This window comes from Lactuca virosa, chromosome 8 (genome assembly GCF_052849685.1).
Source record: "Lactuca virosa cultivar CGN04683 chromosome 8, Lactuca_virosa_CGN04683_v6, whole genome shotgun sequence".
Classification (NCBI taxonomy): Eukaryota; Viridiplantae; Streptophyta; class Magnoliopsida; order Asterales; family Asteraceae; genus Lactuca; species Lactuca virosa.
This window is the reverse complement of record NC_136433.1, coordinates 28,573,816-28,596,511: the sequence shown is the minus strand read 5'-3', so window position 1 is coordinate 28,596,511 and position 22,696 is coordinate 28,573,816. Positions and strand designations below refer to the sequence as shown.

At 35.0% G+C, this 22,696-nt stretch overlaps 3 protein-coding genes across 4 annotated transcripts; all 3 read left to right on the top strand.

Annotated features, from left to right (window-relative positions):
* Positions 1–2,737: 2,737 nt before the first annotated feature.
* LOC145130199 (uncharacterized) lies at positions 2,738–3,187 on the top strand. Its single transcript, XM_079065037.1, has one exon. It carries the CDS (start codon positions 2,738–2,740, stop codon positions 3,185–3,187), a length of 450 nt encoding a protein of 149 aa, XP_078921163.1.
* A 6,373-nt stretch (positions 3,188–9,560) lies between these two features.
* Positions 9,561–11,952, top strand: SYP31 (syntaxin of plants 31). Its single transcript, XM_079063110.1, has 6 exons — positions 9,561–9,899; positions 10,518–10,768; positions 10,863–10,993; positions 11,145–11,183; positions 11,332–11,541; positions 11,629–11,952. Exons 1-6 carry the CDS (start codon positions 9,650–9,652, stop codon positions 11,786–11,788), a joined length of 1,041 nt encoding a protein of 346 aa, XP_078919236.1. The 5' UTR covers positions 9,561–9,649; the 3' UTR covers positions 11,789–11,952.
* A 669-nt stretch (positions 11,953–12,621) lies between these two features.
* EGY2 (ethylene-dependent gravitropism-deficient and yellow-green-like 2) lies at positions 12,622–16,817 on the top strand. 2 transcript variants are annotated; one of them, XM_079067476.1, is made up of 15 exons: positions 12,622–12,985; positions 13,139–13,217; positions 13,592–13,672; positions 13,759–13,833; positions 13,915–14,001; positions 14,151–14,225; positions 14,320–14,370; positions 14,462–14,572; positions 14,704–14,778; positions 14,863–14,968; positions 15,237–15,330; positions 15,410–15,563; positions 15,655–15,862; positions 15,945–16,105; positions 16,398–16,817. In XM_079067476.1, the coding sequence occupies exons 1-15, from the start codon at positions 12,822–12,824 to the stop codon at positions 16,644–16,646; spliced, it is 1,770 nt and encodes a 589-aa protein (XP_078923602.1). In that variant the 5' UTR covers positions 12,622–12,821; the 3' UTR covers positions 16,647–16,817. The 2 variants fall into 2 exon arrangements, with proteins under 2 accessions (XP_078923602.1, XP_078923601.1); XM_079067475.1 differs by having other exon boundaries at positions 14,145–14,225.
* Positions 16,818–22,696: the final 5,879 nt, after the last annotated feature.

Here is a 22,696-nt window from a genome sequence, read left to right as displayed (position 1 = left end):
ATATAATTACTTAATTATAATGAAATTTTTGGCCTAGAAAATTGGGACGTTACACTATGCAAGATGAGATGAATTCCTTGCATGAAAACAATACCTTTGAGTTGGTGAAGTTGCCTAAAGGCAAGAGAGCTTTGAAGAACAAGTGGGTCTACAAAGTGAAGACTGAAGAACATACCTCACGGCCTAGGTACAAGGCTAGATTGGTGGTCAAAGGGTTCAGTCAAAGAAAGGGTATTGATTTTGATGAGATTTTCTCTCCGGCCGTGAAGATGGGTTCCATTCAGGTGATTCTTGGTTTGGTTGCTAGCCTTGATCTTGAGGTTGAGCAAATGGATGTCAAGACAACTTTCCTTCATGGTGACTTGGACAAGGAAATCTATATGGAGCAACCTGAAGGTTTTCAGGTTAAAGGCAAAGAAGACTATGTATGTAGGCTTCAAAAAAGTCTTTATGGGTTGAAGCAAGCACCAAGACAATGGTACAAGAAATTTGAGTCAGTCATGGGTGAGCAAGGCTACCACAGGTGGGTCTACAAAGTGAAGTTGAATTCCTTGCATGAAAACAATACCTTTGAGTTGGTGAAGTTGCATAAAGTCAAGAGAGCTTTGAAGAACAAGTGGGTCTACAAAGTGAAGACTGAATAACATACCTCACGGCCTAGGTAAAAGGCTAGATTGGTGGTCAAAGGGTTCAGTCAAAGAAAGGGTATTGATTTTGATGATATTTTCTCTCTGGTCGTGAAGATGGGTTCCATTCGGGTGATTCTTGGTTTGGTTGCTAGCCTTGATCTTGAGGTTGAGCAAATGGATGTCAAGACAACTTTCCTTCATGGTGACTTGGATAAGGAAATCTATATGGAGCAACCTGAAGGTTTTCAGGTTAAAGGCAAAGAAGACTATGTGTGTAGGCTTCAGAAAAGTCTTTATGGGTTGAAGCAAGCACCAAGACAATGGTACAAGAAATTTGAGTCAGTCATGGGTGAGCAAGGCTACCACAAGACTACTTCAGATCACTGTGTTTTCTTCCAGAGGTTTGCTGATGATGATTTCATCATATTGTTGCTTTATGTTGATGATATGTTGATTGTTGGCAAGAATGCGGAGAGAATTGTTCAGCTGAAGAAACAATTGAGCAAGTCTTTTGCTATGAAAGACTTGGGGCCGGCAAAACAGTTTCTTGACATTCGGATTACTAGAGATAGAGCTTCAAAGAAGTTACATATGTCACAAGAGCAATACATTGAGAAGGTGCTTTGCAGATTCAACATGGATAAAGCTAAAGTGGTTAGTTCGCCTCTAACTACCAACTTTAAGCTGACTGATAGAGATTGCCCTTCTACTAAGAAGGAGATTGAAGAGATGGATAAAGTTCCATATGAATCAGCCATTGGGAGTTTGATGTATGCCATGGTGTGTACAAGGCCAGATATTGCCCATGCAGTTGGTGTTGTTGGTCGGTTTCTGTCAAATCCGGGAAAGAAGCATTGGGAAGCAGTTAAGTGGATTTTCAGATATCTACGTCGTACTTCAAAATTGGGTATAACATTTGGAAATGGAGCACCTATGCTTGTTGGTTATACAGATTCTGATATGGCAGGAAATAAGGACAACATGAAATCCACTTCTGGATATTTGATGACTTTTGCAGGGGGAGCTGTGTCATGGCAGTCACGACTGCAAAAGTGTTGTCTTGTCCACCACTGAGGCTGAGTATATGACAGCAACAGAAGCATGCAAAGAGTTATTGTGGCTAAAAAGATTTATGCAAGATCTTGGATTTATACAAAAATGCTACGTGGTTCTTTGTGATAATCAAAGTGCCATTCACCTTGCTAAGAATTCTATGTTTCACAAAAGAACAAAACATATCGATGTGAGGTATCATTGGATTAGAGATGCTCTTGAAGACAACTTGTTTGAACTTGAGAAAGTTCATACTGATGATAATGGTTCTGATATGTTGACTAAAGCTTTAGCAAGGGAGAAGTTGAAGATATGTTGCTCAATCGCCGGGATGGCGAACTCTTCCTCATAGGCCAAAAAGGGGGAGATTTGTTGGGTTTTCTCTTGGGTATTTTTAGCCCATGAGGAAAGCCCACTTCTTTAGCCCATGTATATATATATATATGTGTTACATGCCCTAATTTCAACAACACACAATACTTTTCAGCCACCAAGTGAGTTAGAAAGAGTAAGAAGCAAAAGAGGGTTTTTCTCAATTCCCGTTTTTGAAGATACACCTGCATTGTTTGGTAATTTCTTGAAGATCCAACAGTCCGTTTTCTCTCATTTTTGGACAGAAGCTTCCCAACATCGAGGCCTTCAGATCCAACGGTTGAATTGTCGAGATCAGCTCCAGACACTCGGGAATCGTCGCTTCTGTTTGCTGCTGGAAATCAGAAACGTTTTTGGTGATATTCTTCTTTGTCTTTGCTTATTTGATTCCATATGCTTGATGTGATTTAGTTCCTAAAGGAATCTAGATTATTCCAGTGAACAGATAATCATAGATGTTTCGTATTTATCTGTTTGTTTTTCATTATCTTTTACTGAATTTTAGGATCTCAGGATATATATATATATATATATATATATATATATATATATATATATATCCTGTTTGCTTTTGTATTTAACATCAGTTACGTTATGAATGAAAAAGGTAGTGCACGAATTCTCAATTAGATCTTTTGTGGTATCAGAGCCTATGATCCGTTAGGTCATGGTTAACAAAGATCATGACATGGGAGAAAGGAGACGGAAGCAAGAAGGACGGAGATGTCATTGATGCCAATTCACCCTTCTATATCCACCCGTCTGACTACCCGAAACAGATGCAGGTTAACGACATATTGAACGACAATAATTTCAGTGAATGGAAGCAGGAGATGACTAATTTTATGTTTGCAAAGAATAAGACAGGACTGGTCCATGGATCAGTCAAGAAGCCGGAATCAACATCACCTACGTACATGGCTTGGATGCGAGCCGATGCCATGGTGAAGGGATGGATGACAACAGCCATGGAGAAAGACATTCGAACCAGTGTTATATATGCAAATACTTCAGCCGAAATCTGGAAGGACCTTGAAGAAAGATTCGAGAAGGAGGGAGCACCACGTGCCTATGAGCTGAAACAGTCGTTAAATGCCACCAGACAAGATGGATCTTCTGTCTCTTCTTATTAGACGGAACTAAAGGCTGTGTGGGATGAACTGCAGCTTGTTCTTCCCATGCCCCGTTGTACGTGTGACAAATGTGACTGTGAATTGGGAAAAAGATTAAGTGAACTTAAAGAAAAGGAGAAGATCTATGAGTTTCTCATGGGACTCGATGATGATTTTTCTATCATCCGCACACAAATACTTGCTATGAAGCCAACTCCGTCCTTGGGGGCAATATACCATCTAGTGGCTGAAGATTAGCAACAACGAGCAATTTCTGGAGGTTCAAGAAGAGTTGGTGTTGAAGCAGCGACTTTTCAAGTGAATTTAATGGGGAAGAAAAACGCACGAGGGCAAGGAACTCAATCAGCTAGCAAGCCCATTCCAAAGACATTCAAGCAAAGTAATGACAAGGCAGAAAAATGCACCTTTTGTGGGAAAGATGGTCACAATAAGGATGGGTGTTTCAAGAAGATAGGGTATCCGGACTGGTGGCCCGGGAAGAAGGATAAACCCAAGTCGAAGGCAGCTTGCGTGGAGATGGGTCCTAGCCCTATACCAGGGCTAACCGATGAGCAATATCACCTCTTTGTGGAACACTTCAAGGAGGAGTCACTCAATGAGACAATTCCGAAGGCTAACTTGGCAGGTAGAGAAAATCCTTACGATGGATGGGTCGTTGACTCGGGTGCTACCGATCACATCACCCATAGAAGTGATCTTCTTGATAACAAAATCACTTACACGAAGGAGGCACCAGTCATCATTCCTAATGGTGACAAAATACCTGTTATGGGGGAGGGTGAACATACCCTTCCAGGAGGCCTTACGATTAATGGAGTCCTGCATGTTCCGAATTTCAATTATAATTTGTTATCTGTGAATAAGCTTGCCAAGAACTTACATTGTGCTATAACCTTCTTTCCCGATTTCTTTGTGATGCAGAAGTTAGTGACGAGGGACTTGATTGGTGCGGGTAATTGCATTGGAGGACTATATCGAATGGGGGCGATGGAGAGGAAATCTTTCGTTACTACCTTTGAGGTTTGGCATAAGAGGCTAGGTCATCCATCACCCAAGAAGATTTCTAGTTTAGGCTTTGTTAAAAATGTTTCTAAAAATGCTCAAGCTGAAGTGTGTGATGCTTGTTTTAAGGCTAAACACACAAGGCTTCCTTTTCCCATTAGTGAAATAAAGACTACAAATTGTTTTGATCTTATACATTGTGATGTGTGGGGAAAGTATAGAACCCCATCTTTTTCAAAGGCTTATTATTTTTTGACCATAGTAGATGATTTTAGTCGATCCGTATGGACATTCCTTCTCAGACATAGGCATGAGGCTAACACACACCTCATAAATTTTCACAAGATGGTCAAGATGCAGTTTGGGAAGGAGATCAAACGTATAAGGTGTGACAACGGGGGAGAATTTGTCTCTCATAAAATGCATAGCTTTTATGCACAAGAGGGAATTGTCTTGGAGACTTCTTGTCCATATACACCCCAACAAAATGGGGTGGTTGAACGCAAACATAGACATTTGCTTGAGACGGTACGACCCCTTCGTTTCCAGGGCAATCTTCCCAAGGCTTTTTGGGGAGAATGTATTTTGACCGCTACTTACATGATCAACAGGCTTCCCTCGAAAGTGCTCAATGGGGTCACTCCCTATGAAGTTCTTTTTAATCAATCACCCACTTACGATCACATGAGAGTATTTGGATGTTTGGCCTACTACCGAAGCACAGAAACCGGTGGAGACAAGTTTGAGCCGCGAGGTAGACCAGACATCTTTGTTGGTTACCCACAGGGGACGAAGGGCTACAAAATTTATGACTTGGAGTACAGAAGGTTAGTAGTTTCAAGAGATGTAAGATTTCTAGAACATGAATTTCCAATGAAACGAATACACGAAAGTAAGGAGACAAATGAAGAAGATGAAGACCTCTTTGTCTTCACTGATAAGGAGGTCACCACGACTCCGGTTCAGCATCCTTTCATCATCGACAGCCACATCCGGGATGAAGCTCAAGATCATCACGATACTCTCGAGCTAGATAATACTACCATCGATGAAAACAGCGAACTCGTGGAGAGTGACAATCACGAGAACCAAGAAATCAGCAACACTGACAGCAACAGAGAGACTAGAACTCGATCTCAGCCAGTTCGCTTCAAAGATTATAACATACAACTGCCTCCTTCGATAAGTCATCTGCAACCCGCTTCCAATCGTGTCGCCTCCACGGTACATCCTCTCACTAATTATGTCTCATATGAGAAATTTTCTAATGCTCACAAGTCCTTTTTAGCTGCCATCGCCACCCACGATGAGCCAAAGTTCTTTCATCAGGCTATTAAAAATGACCGATGGAAAGAAGCCATGCAAAAGGAGATCCAAGCTCTTGAACAAAATAACACTTGGGAACTTACATCGTTGCCCTCCGGAAAAAGAGCTATAGATTCCAAGTGGGTCTATAAGATAAAGTACAAGCCAAATGGAGATATAGAACGCTACAAGGCTCGTCTTGTTGCTAAGGGCTACCCCCAAATGGAAGGTGTGGATTTTCATGACACCTTTGCCCTGGTGGCTAAGCTTGTAACCGTGCGTGTTCTACTCTCACTATAGCTGTCAAACGTGACTGGATCATACACCAGTTAGATGTTAACAACGCCTTTTTGCATGGAGATTTGGACGAAGACATTTACATGAAGATACCGCAGGGTTTTAGAAAAGACAACGAAACACGAGTCTGTAAGCTCAAAAAGTCATTGTATGGGTTAAAACAAGCCTCGAGAAATTGGTATAAAAAATTTACTACAACCCTCCAAAGTCTAGAATTTCGACAATCTCAAGCTGATCATTCACTATTCGTTCATAAGCATGGCGACACCTTTGTGGCAGCCCTTATTTATGTGGATGATGTAATAATTGTTGGTAACAACAAGAAAAAGATAAAACATACCAAATCTAGACTTGATGCGAGTTTTAGTATCAAGGATCTCGGAACCTTGAAATATTTTTTGGGCATAGAAGTGGCTCGTACAAACGAAGGTTTGGTTCTTAGCCAACGAAAGTACACCATTGATGTCCTAGAAGATTCGGGTTTTCTTGGATGTCGACCCAGCAGGTTTCCAATGGAACAAAATTTAAAATTAAATAAAGGAGAAGATGAAGATCGGGTCGATGCTAGTGTGTATAGACGTCTCGTTGGGAGACTCTTATATCTTCAAGCAACCAGACCTGGCATTACTTATTCCGTGAATGTTCTTAGCCAATTTGTCTCGGACCCTAGACAAAGTCATTGGAATGCTGCTATGCGAGTACTTCGTTATCTCAAAACTACGTTGGGACAAGGTGTGTTGTTACCAAAGACCGAGGATGTTGAGTTGATTGCATATAGCGATTCGGATTGGTTGGGTTGTCCCTTTTCACGAAGGTCACGGACGGGGTACATATTGCTCTTGGGAGGTGCACCGATTTCATGGAAATCCAAGAAACAATCAGTTATTTCTCGATCCTCAGCTGAAGCCGAGTATCGTGCAATGGCTACTACTGTGAGTGAAGTTCTTTGGACCCGTTGGTTGTTAGCAGAATTTGATGATGATTTCCATGCACCGACACCTCTTTTGTGTGATAATGAGTCCGCCCGCAACATTGCTCACAATCCGGTGTTTCATGAGCGCACCAAGCATGTCGAAATGGATTGCTATTTCGTACGAGAACGTGTTTTGTCAAAAGATATTGTTCCTGTGAAGATAAGCACTCAAGACCAATTGACCGACTTGCTCACTAAGCCACTTGGTTCAGATCGTTTGAAGTGGTTGTCGGACAAGCTGGGCATTCGGAATCTTCATGCTCCCGCTTGAGGGGGAGTAAAGGAATCTAGATTATTCCAGTGAACAGATAATCATAGATGTTTCGTATTTATCTGTTTGTTTATCATTATCGTTTACTGAATTTTAGGATCTCAGGATATATATATATATATATATATATATATATGATGATGATGATTATTGTATGCCTCTAGTACATCTAGAGAAGACTTTTTATTGCTCTAATATTGGTGATAGTGGATTTGAAGCGACTCTAGTAGTACCGTGGTTTTTACTCTCCTTTCTTGAGAGGTTTCCACGCTAAAATTCCGATGTCTTTATTGTTTGATTACTTATTGTTTTGGGTTGATTATATTGATCATATAACTTGCATTGGGGCTGATTTGTTGCAAGTGAAATTATCCTATTTGTTTGCATCCTAAAAGGTTCATTCAAGACGGGAATAGTTTAGTCAAACGGAGTATTATTCCGCATGGTTATTTACTGTTGTGGCTGCGTTTTTCCCATCACCACACTCCCACTATTATTACCAACATCACCACCATTTAACAATGACATTTTTTTTACTATACATCTCAATAATAAAACCAAAACATAAATTGATTCATATATAATAGCCTAAAGCCAAATTAAAACTTCATTCAGACCGTTAATGAATCAAATCTTTATTCTTTCTCTAAAGTGTAAGTGAGTTATAAGGAGTTCAACGACGAGGTGGTGGATTTTAATATGTCGAAAAACAGAGGTGGATAAGAGGTACGATGACGATGATGATTCTCCATATTCTTCTGTAAGTTTTTCGATGATTTGTTGCAATGAAAGTGGTGGTTACAGTAGTGGCTTTGAAATTGTCTTTAGATGGGGCAGATGAGGGGGTACGATGGTGGCGACGGTGAGTGTCGTCTTGTTTGTGAGTGTCTTTGAAGTTATAGAAGCGAATGAGTGTAAGGCTTGAGGGAGTGAGTGTGGCATGTATGGCGTGGTTGTGGTGTACACCATCCCTGGTGGTATGACATGAATCGAACGTGACATCCTCAAGCCACGTCTCTCTCTCTCTCTCTCTCTCTCTCTCTCTCTCTCTCTCTCTCTTCCCAACCCCTAGTGGTGCTTGGTAAATATGATGACAAAGTGAGGTGGACAATATTTTGGTTGAGGTGGACCGTGGTGAACTCGACACTATTCCTACTAACTTAAAAGAGCCAGAGAAGAATCCCCGCATACTAATATAGGGATTTAATTAGTTTTACCTATAATTTCCATAATTAGTTTCAGAAGTATATAGGTTTTAACCATTTTGGTCTAAGGGTAAAAAAATTGGGCCTCCTACACAATATGTGTCTTTGTTGTCGCACGCGCGACATGCTCAAATAGGGCCTATTAAAATGACATATACTCGAGTTATTTTTTCACTTTTCTTCGGTAAGTCCAGCTTTTTACAAAAAGTAATTCGATATTTGTTATTTCGTTCCTAATTCTTATGGATTTTGGAAATAAGTGATGTTAATGCTTAACCCGAGGAAATAAATTTATAAATGTCACTATATTTTTTTAACCATTCTAATTCATTTTGATACATGAAAGCCAACCCAAGTTTGACAAAGTTTTCTACTTTGATTGTTGATATCGTGTTGCTATGATGTTTTATCTAGAGCAATATACAACTTTTAACATTGTGGTAATTTTTGTTGTTTAGACACTATAATTCAGTTTAAATTTTTGTAGGAGGTTATAGTCATCACAATCGAACACTTGTTAAGGTTGTGTGGTTATTGATTTTATTTAACTAAACTTTAACACTAAATATTTCGGGGGTGTTTGGATAAATTACTTTTTAGTTTATTAGTTTATTGCTTATTAGCTTATTGCGGTGGGAATACGCAATTTTTGCAAAAGTGTTTGTGGTGGGAATAAGCAATAAAAAATAAGCAAGAGAGAGATGCTTATTAAAATCAGCTTATTTAGCTTATTCCTACCACAATAAGCTGATTTTTAAGGATTCCTATCTAAACACTTAAACTTAGTGGGTGTTTGGCTAAGCTTATTTATGACTTATTTTTCGAGATTATTTTTTATAAGCTCATTTTTTCTGACTTATATTTTATGAGTTCGGCTTATTTTCTTAGTATAAGTCATAATAAGCTCAGAAGTTGAAAAATAAGTTAGAAAAAATGAGCTTATAAAAAATAAGCTCGGAAAATAAGCCATAAATAAGCTTAGCCAAACACCCCTAGCTTATTGTGGTGAGAATAAGCAATAAACATCTTTTTTTTTCCCTGTCCAAACATCCCATTCGTATAAAAGCCACAATATTTAAACAACTTTTCTTTTGTTGTGATTATTCTCGCATGATTTAGCATATCACAATGATTGATATTGAAAAAAAATTGTCACAAAGTGATTTTTTTTCAAAAATTACAAACGGTTTTTGTAGCTCTATTATGTCTAAAATAACCATACGTTTATATTTTTGTACCAACTAACAACTTATTACCTAAAATCTAAAAATGAGATCGAGGTCATGAGGTGACATGGACGCATGGTTATAAACTAGACTTCAATATGACGCGAGAGGTGACTATCAACGGACCTTTGCTCCTTTTATTCAGGGTTACGTAAGTATACGGAAAACAAATTGTCGGTATCAATGGTGTCTGCCGGAAACTCCACCTTCCGGGATCGGACATCAGAATTCCGATCTCTGTCGGACACATTGAAAAAGTTTGGGCGAATATCAGCTGCCAATCCAGATCGATCAAATCAGCAAAATGATCCATCGACGTCATCTAAACTACCGGTAACTCCTTCTTCATATCGATCCGAATTCAACAAGAAGGCTTCTCGTATTGGATTAGGCATCCATGAAACCTCCAAAAAAATCTCCAGACTGGCTAATCGTAAGCATTTGTCACTTTACACATCTCTTTTGTTAAACGTAGGGTTTGACATACAATGTTACATTACTTCCCTTGCTTTTCAACTATCCTCGTGTCAATGAAAAGCTCTATGCGTTTTTAGCGAACCAACTGGAAAAGTTACGTTGCAGTACTCACAATTGCTTCTCATTTGAATCTGTAAGGATGTCTGAATGGTTAGATGTTGATATGTTGGTGCAGATCGATATATGTTGCTTGAGGGGCACTAAAACTTTACTCGATTATACTTGCTTATCTCTGGATTTGGTTTCATCAGATTTTACTTGCTTATTTCTGACTGATGGTAATTACGAAATAGAATTCTCTGAAAGGCTGTAAGCTGTGATGTGATCCAGAGGCAATTAGATTATGTCTGTCTGTGCTCTGCAATGGTTGGTAAACACAGTACAACATTAGCTTTGAGATCACAGTTAAATCATATTAAATTTTGAATTCTCTCTTTAGTGTGGGCTATAATGCGACTAAAAAAGCTTCCTGGTTCTTTCTTAGAGTCCCAATTACTTTGATTCTTGTTTCTCTAGCTGTTTGTAGTTGGGATTTAGTCATAACATTAACATGTTTATATGGATGGACTTGCAGTGGCTAAGAAGTCATCAATTTTTGATGATCCGTTGAAGGAGATACAAGAACTAACAGCCTTGATAAAGAACGATATAACAGCCCTAAATGTAGCTGTATCTGATTTGCAAACTCTTCAAAACATGGAAATTGCTGAGGGTGATTATTCAGAAGATACAGTTGTCCATTCTACTGCTGTTTGTGATGATTTGAAGAACAAGCTAATGGGAGCTACAAAAAAGTTTCAAGATGTATTAACAACAAGGACTGAGGTTGTTTCTACTTTCTTGTTTATATTCTTTATTCTCCTCCTTCCCCTTTAATGGTTATAACTTACAATTAATCTCATTCTTGCTCTTACAACAGAACATCAAGGCTCATGAAAACAGGAGACAAATCTTTTCTACAAGTATAGCAAGAGAGAACCCGTTACGCCAGCAACCAAAGTCCGTGATGGAGCCACCTCCTTGGTCAACTCCATCCGGTCAACCATCTGAGTGAGTCAGTAAAATTTTGATTTAGATCTCATCTCTATTGATTGTCAATTTCTCTATGATGATCTTGTCTTATCTTATTATATAAGAGATTTATGAAAGTTTGATGTGTTTGGAAATAGATGTTTAAATAAATCTTGTTTGTTTTTCTCAGATCTTCAGTAAATGGAGTCCAAGTTGGCAACCAACTAAGGTATATTTTCTGGTTTATTATATAAATTTGTTCTTCATAAATCATAACTATGACTCTGTTTCACTTTATTCTTTTCTCATTTCTTATTTTTATGTAGTGAAACTATAGAATAGGTGATCTGATTTTTGTTTTAATTTTGTAAATGCAGGAGAAGGTTAGCTGTTGAGAGTAGTACTCCTTCCCAGAACATGAACACGGGAGCCTCAATGTTACAGCAGCAGGTGGTCCCACAACAAGAAAGCTATACACAAAATCGTGCAGTTGCTCTACAAAGTGTGGAGTCTACAATTACAGAACTGAGTGGGATCTTTACAAATTTGGCTACAATGGTGGCCCACCAGGGGGAGTTAGCTATTAGGTTAGTTCATGTTCATTCTTATGAAAAAAAGGTAGTTTGGGTAATTAATTAATCATCATAAACATTATTCTTACATTATGGTATCAGGATTGATGACAATATGGAGGAAAGTTTGTCAAATGTTGAAGGTGCTAGAGGAGCTCTTTTGAAGCATTTAAACCGGATATCATCAAACAGGTGGCTGATAATCAAGATATTTGTCATTTTAATAATCTTTCTCATCATATTCTTATTCTTCTTGGCTTAATAGTGGGATCTGCAAAAAATTTGTGGCACAATATTTTTGTGAATTATAGTGCAAGTTAATTCTTACAATGTCCATATTTCCATTTATGTTGGGACAAAGATCTCCCCACACTTTATATTTTAGATCTTCACTATATTGGAATTATTTTCCAACTTCTGCGGAAAGTGTGTAACTGATGGAGTGATGGTTGCAATATTCTTGTTATGCTTTCTACGTATTCTTTCCTTTTATCGATGGAAGATTGATTTATTTATTTATTTTAAGTATGGTCCATTTTGTTGATTAACGATTGTATTCACGAAGGAATCCACATAAGTTCTAACACCAATTCAAACATATTTTGACAGAAGAAAACAATTATTCATAACACCGTTTGCCACCTTTTTCATAAGTAAAAATGGGGAATATTACTGTTTGCATGCATCTTTTCCCATGACAACCTCACCCTATCCCACATCCCCTGCCCTCGGCTTTGAGTACCTCCCATCAAAGAGTCGAAGTTTCTATGCACACTGCTTTAGTAACTTGCACACACAAAGCATAATCTCCACCTCTACTTCTACAAAAAGGCAAGCTTCAAGACTACCAATACTAATCCCATTTTTTTCTTTCGAATCAATGACCAAGGCCCAATTGGCCCAATGGATTCTGTGACCTTTACTCTATATAACAAACTGGACCATACTCTATATAACAAACAAATGTTTGGACTTGACGTGTAAAAACCCAATGGGCTTTCAGCCCATTGTCTTTCAGTAGTGAAACAAACAAAATCCACAGCATGGGTGCCATTCTGAGAATTATGGCGGGTAAAAGAATAATAAACAAAGATTCCATATTTCCATTCCGAGTCAATTTCTGATTTCTCTCGTTTTTTTGAAGATAAGATTTTGAAATATCTCAGGATTGCCTTTCCCTCTCCACCTTTAACAATCCATACGCCCAAAACCCTCCACTGTTACTCTCTAATTTTCAACTCAATCCTCCCTAAAACTCCAATCAATTCAGCAATTTCAATGTCGCCAGCTTTCACATGAGTTTTGCTGCGAGTATGACCACGCCGGCGTGTTTTCGCGGGAACATTGTTCCTGTATCGCAGTGCAGTTCATGTTGCGACATCCGATTCCAGCCTTTCATCTCTTCGTACATCAATCATGGCATCAGACGAAACATTTATCCTGTGAAATGCGTTTCCAGGTAAAAAAAATCGTTGCCTCTGTAATTTATCAAAACTGTTTTTACATCGTTTAAGATCTCCTAAGGCCACTGCCACCGCTGTTTTAGTGCAATAATTTGTGAAGTTATGTATGAATTTTTTTTTGGAAATATAATGTTGTGATCTGCCTTTAGGTTAGTGGTTAGTGGCAATCGAGTGGTAAAATGCAGAGCGAGTGAAACGGAGACTGGACCTGATGACGATGATGATAAAGTGATGCATCTATTGCTTTCTTTCAGTTTACTTTTTTGGTGTGTCTGAACTCTGAATAGGCGAAAACCCATATTTTGGTTACTGTGATTATAAGGCATTAGCAGCTTGGGTTGTGGTGGTATGTTTTCTTTAACAATGGCCAAACACAGGTTTTGCACATTTGCATGACAATCATCATTTTCTATTCATAATTGAATTGGTTTTAACGACATTGTTAAGAAAATATGAACACCACAGATGCCAATGACCCATTTGTTAAAGCCAGAAAACCACATTAACCAAATTTGCGTTTTCCTATGTCGTATGTGAAAGCAATTTTGTTCATTCACAGTATATCTGGTTACAATCTTGAATTTGTTTAACATATTCTCTAGGAAAAAGAAGCGCATGAAGCTGCTGAAACTGCAGAACCATCGATATCGAGTGGTTCAGATATTGGGGATGATAAAGAAAAAGTAAACATGTTGATCGCTATAATCATCTTTTGTATATGAGCGTAAGATTCTTGATTTTAGAAGCAACTGATAAGCTTTTTTGTTAGGATAAGGGCCAACCTAGTCAGTTGGAAGCACTTAACAAGTTCCTGGATAGTAACAAGGCCCAAGGACTTACCGAGGTGTTTTCCTGTTTTAAGTGTTTTGTGTGTGAATATGTAGTTGTTATGTTGGGGTTTCTAATAAAAAGTTGTTGTTGTTAGGATAAAGGCCAACCTACTCAGTTGGATATGCTTAACAAGTTACTAAACAAAGATGATGTTGAAGCTAAACCCAAGGAAGTGACTGAGGTATTTCCCTTTTCAAAGTGTTGATTTATTGGATTTGAAGAAAACATTGTATTATTATCAATGGAGAACTTTAAATATATAGTACGACAAATAGTCATATAAGACGATTTTGATTGATTGACATGTGTTATTATTTGAACAAGGGTCAGCTTGCTCAATTGGAGTCACTCAACAATACACTAAATACCAATGATACTGAATCTAAGACCAAAGGACTTTCCGAGGTACTTTTTTTTTTTTTTTTAATCATTTTAATGATGTTTTACAAAAACTCAACAATTCTTAATTTCTTGTGCTATTAACCTTTTTTCAAAATAGGATGCTGATAAAATAGAGGTTACAAGTGGATCACCCCTGCCAGGTGTCAAGGTGAATATTTTTCATTCATTTAACCTCCTTTCCACTTTTACACATATATATCATTCTGTTCTCTCTTTTAACTTGTTATAATTCTTAACAGCCACAACAACTTGATGAATTATTCATGATTCCAAAAGAAACAATCGACATTTTGAAAGACCAAGTCTTTGGATTCGACACTTTCTTTGTGACAAGCCAGGAGCCATATGAGGTGATTAAATAATATATATATATATATATATATATATATATATATATATATATATATATATATATACTTATATTTTATTATCATAAAATATTTTTTGAAAAAAATATGTCACAATCATTTTAATGTGACAGGCTGGAGTACTGTTCAAAGGAAACCTACGTGGACAAGCTGCTGTGACTTACAAAAAGATAGAAAAAAGACTACATGTTAGTTTAGTTTACCCACAACACAAATCATCATTTTTTTTTTATATAAATTGGTTAAAAATGTAAAATATACTCTTTGTGAAGGAGACATTTGGAGATCAATATAAGCTTTTCCTTCTGATCAACCCTGAAGACGATAAACCTGTTGCAGTTGTTGTTCCAAGAAAGACCTTACAACCTGAAACAACTGGTATTATTAGTTTCACATTGTACTTCCTTTTTTTCCTTATTACAACATTGTACTTTCAATTGTTTTCTTATGGAACATTGTAATTTAATAAATTTATCCTTTATATATAACAAATAATTTGAATAAGTAAAATGTTATAAGAAAATACAATGATATAATAACGAAAAACTAGAAACTACCTTGCTACTTGTTGCATTTATCCGTTTTTGCTAGTGCTTACTTTCTACATTATCCCCCTGTGATATTTGTGTTTGTTTTTTCATGACAGCTGTCCCAGAATGGTTTGCTGCTGGATCTTTTGGAATAGTTACAATATTCACATTACTTTTACGCAACGTCCCCGCTTTACAATCCAACTTATTGTATGTAAATCTATAAATACAAAGTTAACTTTGTTTGTTTGTTTGTTTTTTTTTATACATGACCATAATAATGTGACAGATCCGTTTTTGACAATACGGAAGTATTAAAAGAGGGGGTTTCTGGAGCCCTAGTAACCGCACTTATTTTGGGCGTACATGAAATCAGTCACATTTTGGTTGCAAAAGAAGCAGGAGTTAAACTCGGGGTTCCATTTTTTGTACCCAGTTGGCAAGTGAGATTTTTTAATTAGTTTGTAATTAAGGACACACACATAGGTATAGGTATATATAATATATCTAACAGTCTTTAAATTTTGGTGGCAGATAGGCTCATTTGGTGGGATAACACGGATTCTAAACATCGTACCAAAACGGGAAGATCTTCTGAAAATTGCAGCAGCAGGACCTTTAGCAGGGTTTTCATTAGGGTTGCTTCTTTTGCTGTTTGGGTTTTTCTTGCCACCAGCTGATGGTATCGGGGTAATTGTTGATGCTTCTGTATTTCACGAATCGCTTCTTGCTGGTGGAATAGGTATGAATTATTATAATGAATTCAGAGTATAGGAGAAAACATATAGTAAATAATAAAATGCTGTTGTATGTTTTTATAATAGCGAAATTGGTGCTTGGTGATGTTTTGAAAGAAGGAGCGACGATAGCGGTGAATCCGTTGGTGATATGGGCGTGGGCCGGACTTCTCATCAATGCAATCAACAGTATCCCCGCCGGAGAGCTAGACGGTGGTCGGATATCTTTTGCAATATGGGGACGAAAGGTTTGTTTTCTATTGTAAAAAAAATTTCTTACGATTTTAGTTTTTTTTAGCATTTTCGTTCTTTATATTGAAGAAACCTAATAATTTTGGTCCAAGGTCAAAATAAAATTGTTATTATTATCTAAACTTTTACAAATATAGGGCCGCCCATATGTTATTTTCGAGCATGCAAAAAAAAGTTATTTGGATCATAATTGAAAAAGTAGTAAAACTCAGGGACCAAAAATGTAACGTACTTTTTTCCTTTGACCTTAAATAGGAGAACTTATTATGATTTTTTTTTTGTTGGCAGGCTGCATCGAGGTTCACAGCTGCTTCTATTGTGCTATTGGGGCTATCTTCGTTGTTAGATGACGTGGCATTTTATTGGGTGGTTTTGATATTTTTCTTACAACGAGGGCCAATTGCTCCACTAGCTGAAGAAATCAGCGAACCTGATAACAAGTACGTTGCATTGGGAATCACGGTTTTAGTTTTGAGTCTACTTGTTTGTTTGCCTTACCCTTTTCCTTTCACTGAAGCAATTACTACAAGTATGTAGACGTCTGTTTTAGTGGGTGAGGTATTAAATATTACTAATAAACATCAATACATGACCTCTTTAGTGTAGCGAGTGGAATAATAAAGATCCATATGTATATGCACATGTACATGTCATTCTTTTCATTTTCATAATTTTCACATGGGGACATGTCTATACTATTCTTGGAAAGTAGGAGCTGAAAAAAAAAAATCCGAACTCATTATACCGGTTCTTTAATTGTTAAATGTTAACTTAAAACTTTAATGGTTTGCTTGTTTAAAATGTCAAATATTGACATTTGACACGAACATAAACTAAATTGGTAATTTAATGTTAAATATTGACATTTGACATGAACATAAACTAAATTAGGAATTTAAAAGGATACCTATTCACCATATTAATATTTAGAGTGAGTTAGACTAGAACACTCTAATAGTTTTATTGTTTTGTCAAGTCAGTTTTTAGTAACTTTATTTAATAAAAAGTTAATATAAAAAATCTTTTCTATTTATTGACTTTTTTTTTTTTTTCAATTTAACTATGTTATCCCATCTTTATGATATATATTATAAAGCCTCTCATATAATTTATTATTATTTTTTGCACATCCATGTTTGTAGAAAGAAATATAACTTGAAAGTAGCATTTAATAAAAACTAGTTGTTTGTCGGCCGTGAGTTGTAGCGATGCCAATTCGTTTTGTAAATTGAATTTTGATGGTTGTATTGATAAAATGTAGTTATTGTTGCATTTGCTGATTGTGCAACTTGCATTTACAAAATATAGGTTTTTAAAGTAAAAAACATAAAAATAAAATTGGTGGGTTGGAAATAGCAAAGGAAAGTACAGATAAAAATGAAAAAAAAAGGGCTCAAAATAACAAAGAAAAATACAACTGATATTGCAAATTAATATATAGTTAATAAATATGTTAAAAGTCAAAACTAGAATAAATTAATATATAGTTAATAAATATGTTAAAAGTCAAAATTAGAATAAGATGTCCTAAATCTAGAGTCCATATTCAATATTGTTATAAAAATAAAAGTATTATATGCATGATTCCTTTTGAACAACTAGTTAGCGGTTAAAAGTTAACATCACTAAATTAGAAAAATTTATCAACCTCTCGGATTAAAATTTGAGACCTTCATTATAAGAGGCAAAGTCTCTACCAAGTAGGCTAATCTCATATTGGCACTATATGTATGATTATAAAAATAATATATATAATATTATAATAGTTAAACTAGATTATGACTCGCGTTAAACGCAAGGAAAATAAATTAAATACATATCACATTAATATGTGGTTTTATCTTAGGTGGATTTTTAATAAAAAAAAATGTTACTTAGATTCATTTTTAGAGTTTTTGAACCAAACTTATTAAATAAAATTATTTAATATTTATATTAGAGAAATTTGGTTTTTTAATACAACAATTTTTAACACAAATAATCTACGTGATCTTTGTTTTATCACAACATAATGTGACTTCTTGATTAAAACATGTTGTGTAGTAGCTTTATGAATTAGTTTTGTTCGGTGTACCAACCCACATGGAGGCTCATATGACTCTTTTCATATTGGTCATGTAAAACCAAAAGTAACGATAAGTTGTTACATGTACCAACAACGTTAGATTCTACAAAGAAATTCGATAAACATTACAAATAAAGTGAATTGCCATTGCCATAAACATCAAATTCAGAAATTGTAATTTGGTCAATTTCTAAAGTATTTTTTCTTTATAAAAATAAAAATATGATTTTTCAGGCTACATCCAATCACATATACATGTCTTCCGATCAAAGAAACTATTACAAAAAAAAAAAAAAAAACATGTTGTGAACAAAAATATAATATTAGTTGCATAATTTGCTAAAGGTTAACACTAATAAATAATAATGAACTTTCATGTAGTACATAAAAATATGTTATTTGATCAACTGAAATATAAAAAACGAAATTTAATAAATGTAATGTTTGTAGTATTTTTCGTAAAAGAATGTTATCTGTTCGATGTAAAAAAGAAAATTACAATTCAATAATGATTGTATTATCAACATTGAAGTTTGAGATTGCATAACCATCAACTTTGTTCTTCAAATTATAATGTGAAATTTGAATTTTGAACGCCAACTTTTTATCCAAAAGTAAATTCAAAGCAGATGGATAAATTTTCATATTAGCTTCTTAAAAATTTTTAAAAAAATTGAACGGTTATAAAAATAGATCGATAAAAAGTAAAAATTAGTTTTATGTAAATGAAGTTAATATCGATAACCACATTAAACTTTTGAAACAACTCTTATGCGGGTTTTTCCAGAAGTTTCTTTGCGTCCCGATCAAATAACGTAAGTGATATCACACCGGAAAAGTTTTGTACTCTAATGGTGATTTTGAAACTAAAATCACTGATATAAACAAATTCAATAATATAAAATTAAAAAATTTAACCGAAGATTATATAATATGTATAAAAGAGTTATTGAAAACCTTGGAACAACATATATGTCTTTGTCCATGCAAGTTGAAGTGTAATAATAAAAAAGTTCTTTATCTTGCTTTTGGTCCATTCCACCATTTTTTCCATCATGCATTAAAACGACTTTTATGACTTTCTTTTGACAAACATAGGTCACCACATTAAAAAAATCGATTTAAAGGATATAATTTTGTTTCTATAACTAAATGAATGAAACTAATGTGCTTAAAGTAGATTGATTAATTTTTTATGACCTCTCAACAAGAACACAGTAATAACATGTAATAAGAACATAGTAAATGCAATAAATTGGAGAAGAATAAGGAGAACAGAGTAAAGAAAGAACCTGAAAAATAATTAGAGAAAAAGATCGTTGAAGAAGAACATTGTAAATCGTAGGACTCAATCCAAAATCGTAAGAATAACAACTTCAATGTAATCGTATATATGGGGTATTTTTGAATAAGGAAATCACTATCTTCTAAAAAAATTAGGATCCTAAGATATCATCTTGGAGATTTTCGACTATTCATCTAAAAAAAAAAAAGATATAAGTTATATTAATTCAAATTTTCAAATTAATTAACTTGCTTATTTAATGAGTTTTAAAATTCAAACCATTATCTCAAATTGATTCATTTTATGTGAGATATACTCGGAGATAAATTATAAATAATATTACATTTAATTTTGACTCTCAAATATTTTACTGATTTAATAGGATTAGATTAGATTTTATAGGTTAATAACTGAATTATTGATATGCTTATTTAATGAGTTTTTTCCGCAAAAAAAAATTAAAAAAAAAACGGGTTTGAATTTTGAAACCAAAAGGCAAAAGCTATAAATAAGGGAGTTAAATTAGGAACAATATTAAATCGAGAAACTGATATCATGTATATAAATAAAATGATATGTTTTAATTGAGAAAATAATTGTTGAATTTAAAGATTCTATAATTATTAAAGATTCTATAATTAAATGTAATTGTGTTTGAATTCTATTTAGAGAAGATGATGTCAGTAATTTGATCTAAAGGTGGAAAACATAGGATTGAAACACAATTAGTGGCCCTGATTGTTTCATTGGTGAATTAAAGTTTCTCTTTTAATAATATTTAAAAATAATTAATTTATAATATTGAATATTAAAATAAAAAAAATTAACTACGAAAAAATAATAAACATTTGAAGGGCCAGAGAGTAAAAATGCAATATTTTTGAATAAAATAGTTAAATATATAAAATTCAAAATTCAGAAAGAAAAAAAAATCTAGTGGTTGATAGTATTGACCAACAAAACTATCATCTCTAAAAGGAAAAAGATTCTATAATTTTTGATGTCTCAAAGAAAATCAAAAAGCTCTAATAACAAGCATAGAAACCTTCGTACATCTTCTGAACATTAATGACCTAAAAGCCATGTATGGTTGAGAAGCACGGACAATGATCAAGATATTAAAAAGCACACATGATCAAGACATTAAAAAACACACATACAATATGATTATTATGTATAATTGTCATTGGATAAGATGCAGCAATTATTTGATTTAACATGTCGGTTCTAAAATTTTTTTGGGCTATGAGGAAAATATAATCTTTTTTTAAATAAATAAATAAATAAAAATTCCTTTAAGTTGACAAACCATAACACTTCATTGGTGGCTCCTCCATATTTCGAAATTCTTTGACAACTACAACACTTTATTGGTGACTCCATGTTTTGAAATTCTTTGCTATTTGTGTAAGTACGTATAATAAATAGAGATGTCGATGGTGTTGAAAATATATCTATGCCCATATCCCATCCTCATATGTTGTTAGAATATAAATGCATCTCGATTTCCGTTCTTCATTGGGAATGAGATCCACAACACGAAAGTATGAACATTTTTATTAGGCTAAAAGATATGGCGACTAATAGATACAACATAGATAAAAACTTATAAAATTACAGATAGAATCTAAATTATCCATTGTTTTCAAGTTTACATGCATCTTTTGAAACAAAGAAAACAGTGTATAATCAAATGTGTGATTAACATCATCAGTTATTCGATTATAGTTATAAAAACGATTGTACGTTTACGTGTACATATACACATAAGCAATTACAAATATCAATGTATTAAAGTTGACAACGGTTATTTTTCCATTAAGGAGTACAAAAAATCCATATTTTACATGAGTAATGACTAATGAGTATTGTGGAGATGAGATCCAAAGTTTTAGGCTTGATGACGATCTTCAAGTTGATCGAGGCTTTAGTACACTCCAAACTTCATATCACTTGTAACGTCCCATTTTCACAACAAAATTTTTCATTTTTAATGGAGGTAAAACACCATTTTCATAAAAACCAATGTTAAGAAAACTCATTTGTTCAAAATACAATTATATGAAAATCAAAGTAATATAATAAATTTGGAACTCTAATGCTGCTGACGAGTGTGTACAGTCACGTCTTCGCCTTCCCACAATCATCGGAAGTACCAGAAAAATATTTAATCCACAATTGTAAGCCAAAGTTTAGTGAACTACCCAAAATACCACAAACCACAACATACATACAAGCATACATACAATGACCTTCAGTCCAATACTGGTCCATCTCACTCACCTTCAGCATACAGTTGGTCTGCACCTGGCCTTCAGCACACTGTTGCCCCGCCTTGGGTATCTTGGCCTACCACACAAATCAGGATCGCCTCCACCCACAACAAGATATATCGATATATATATATATATATATATATATATATATATATATATATATATATATATATATATATATATATATATATATATATATATATATATATATATATATATAACAAACAAACAATCAAGTAATCCAACAACACATACAACTTTCTATACTAGTCTATCTGTCTAACAACCCACTACATCATATAGGGTCTCATACAACACACTATGCCACAACCGGCAGATCACCAAATGAATGCATAGTTGTATATAATCAGAGGTAGGATAGACAGTTAAACAGATGATCCTACTTTAGATCCATAACCAAACAGGGAACATGCTAGAAAGCCTAGATCAAGAGTTCTCAAGTTATCCTACATAACTACATACAACCCCTAGGGCACTCAATTGGATAACCACCGACCTACTGATACTCTAACCAGCATACTACTACTTCATTATATCCTATCATGGAAGGATATACACTACAACATATAGTATAGAGAGGAAACTCACCTCAAACGCAGAACCGGAGAAACACCGATACACTCTCAACTCCTCGGGCTGGACAGGCATGTGAACTGACTAGTCACAAAATAAAGATCAACCCTCAATCAGCAACCCAAATCCTTCAAGTTTAACACAAGGTCAAATTGGTCAAAGGTCAACAGTTAACAATTAACATATCAACAGCCACCATGTCGTGGCAAGCTCTTGGCCACATCGTGGCCAAGTCAGTACAAAATGTCGAATTGCAGCAGGCCACCACGTTGTGGCAAGCTCTTGGCCACGTCGTGGGAACTGTATCTAACAAATTAATGGATTAAGCTCTTAACCCTTAATCTCCATAGCCCAAAAACTCAAATTT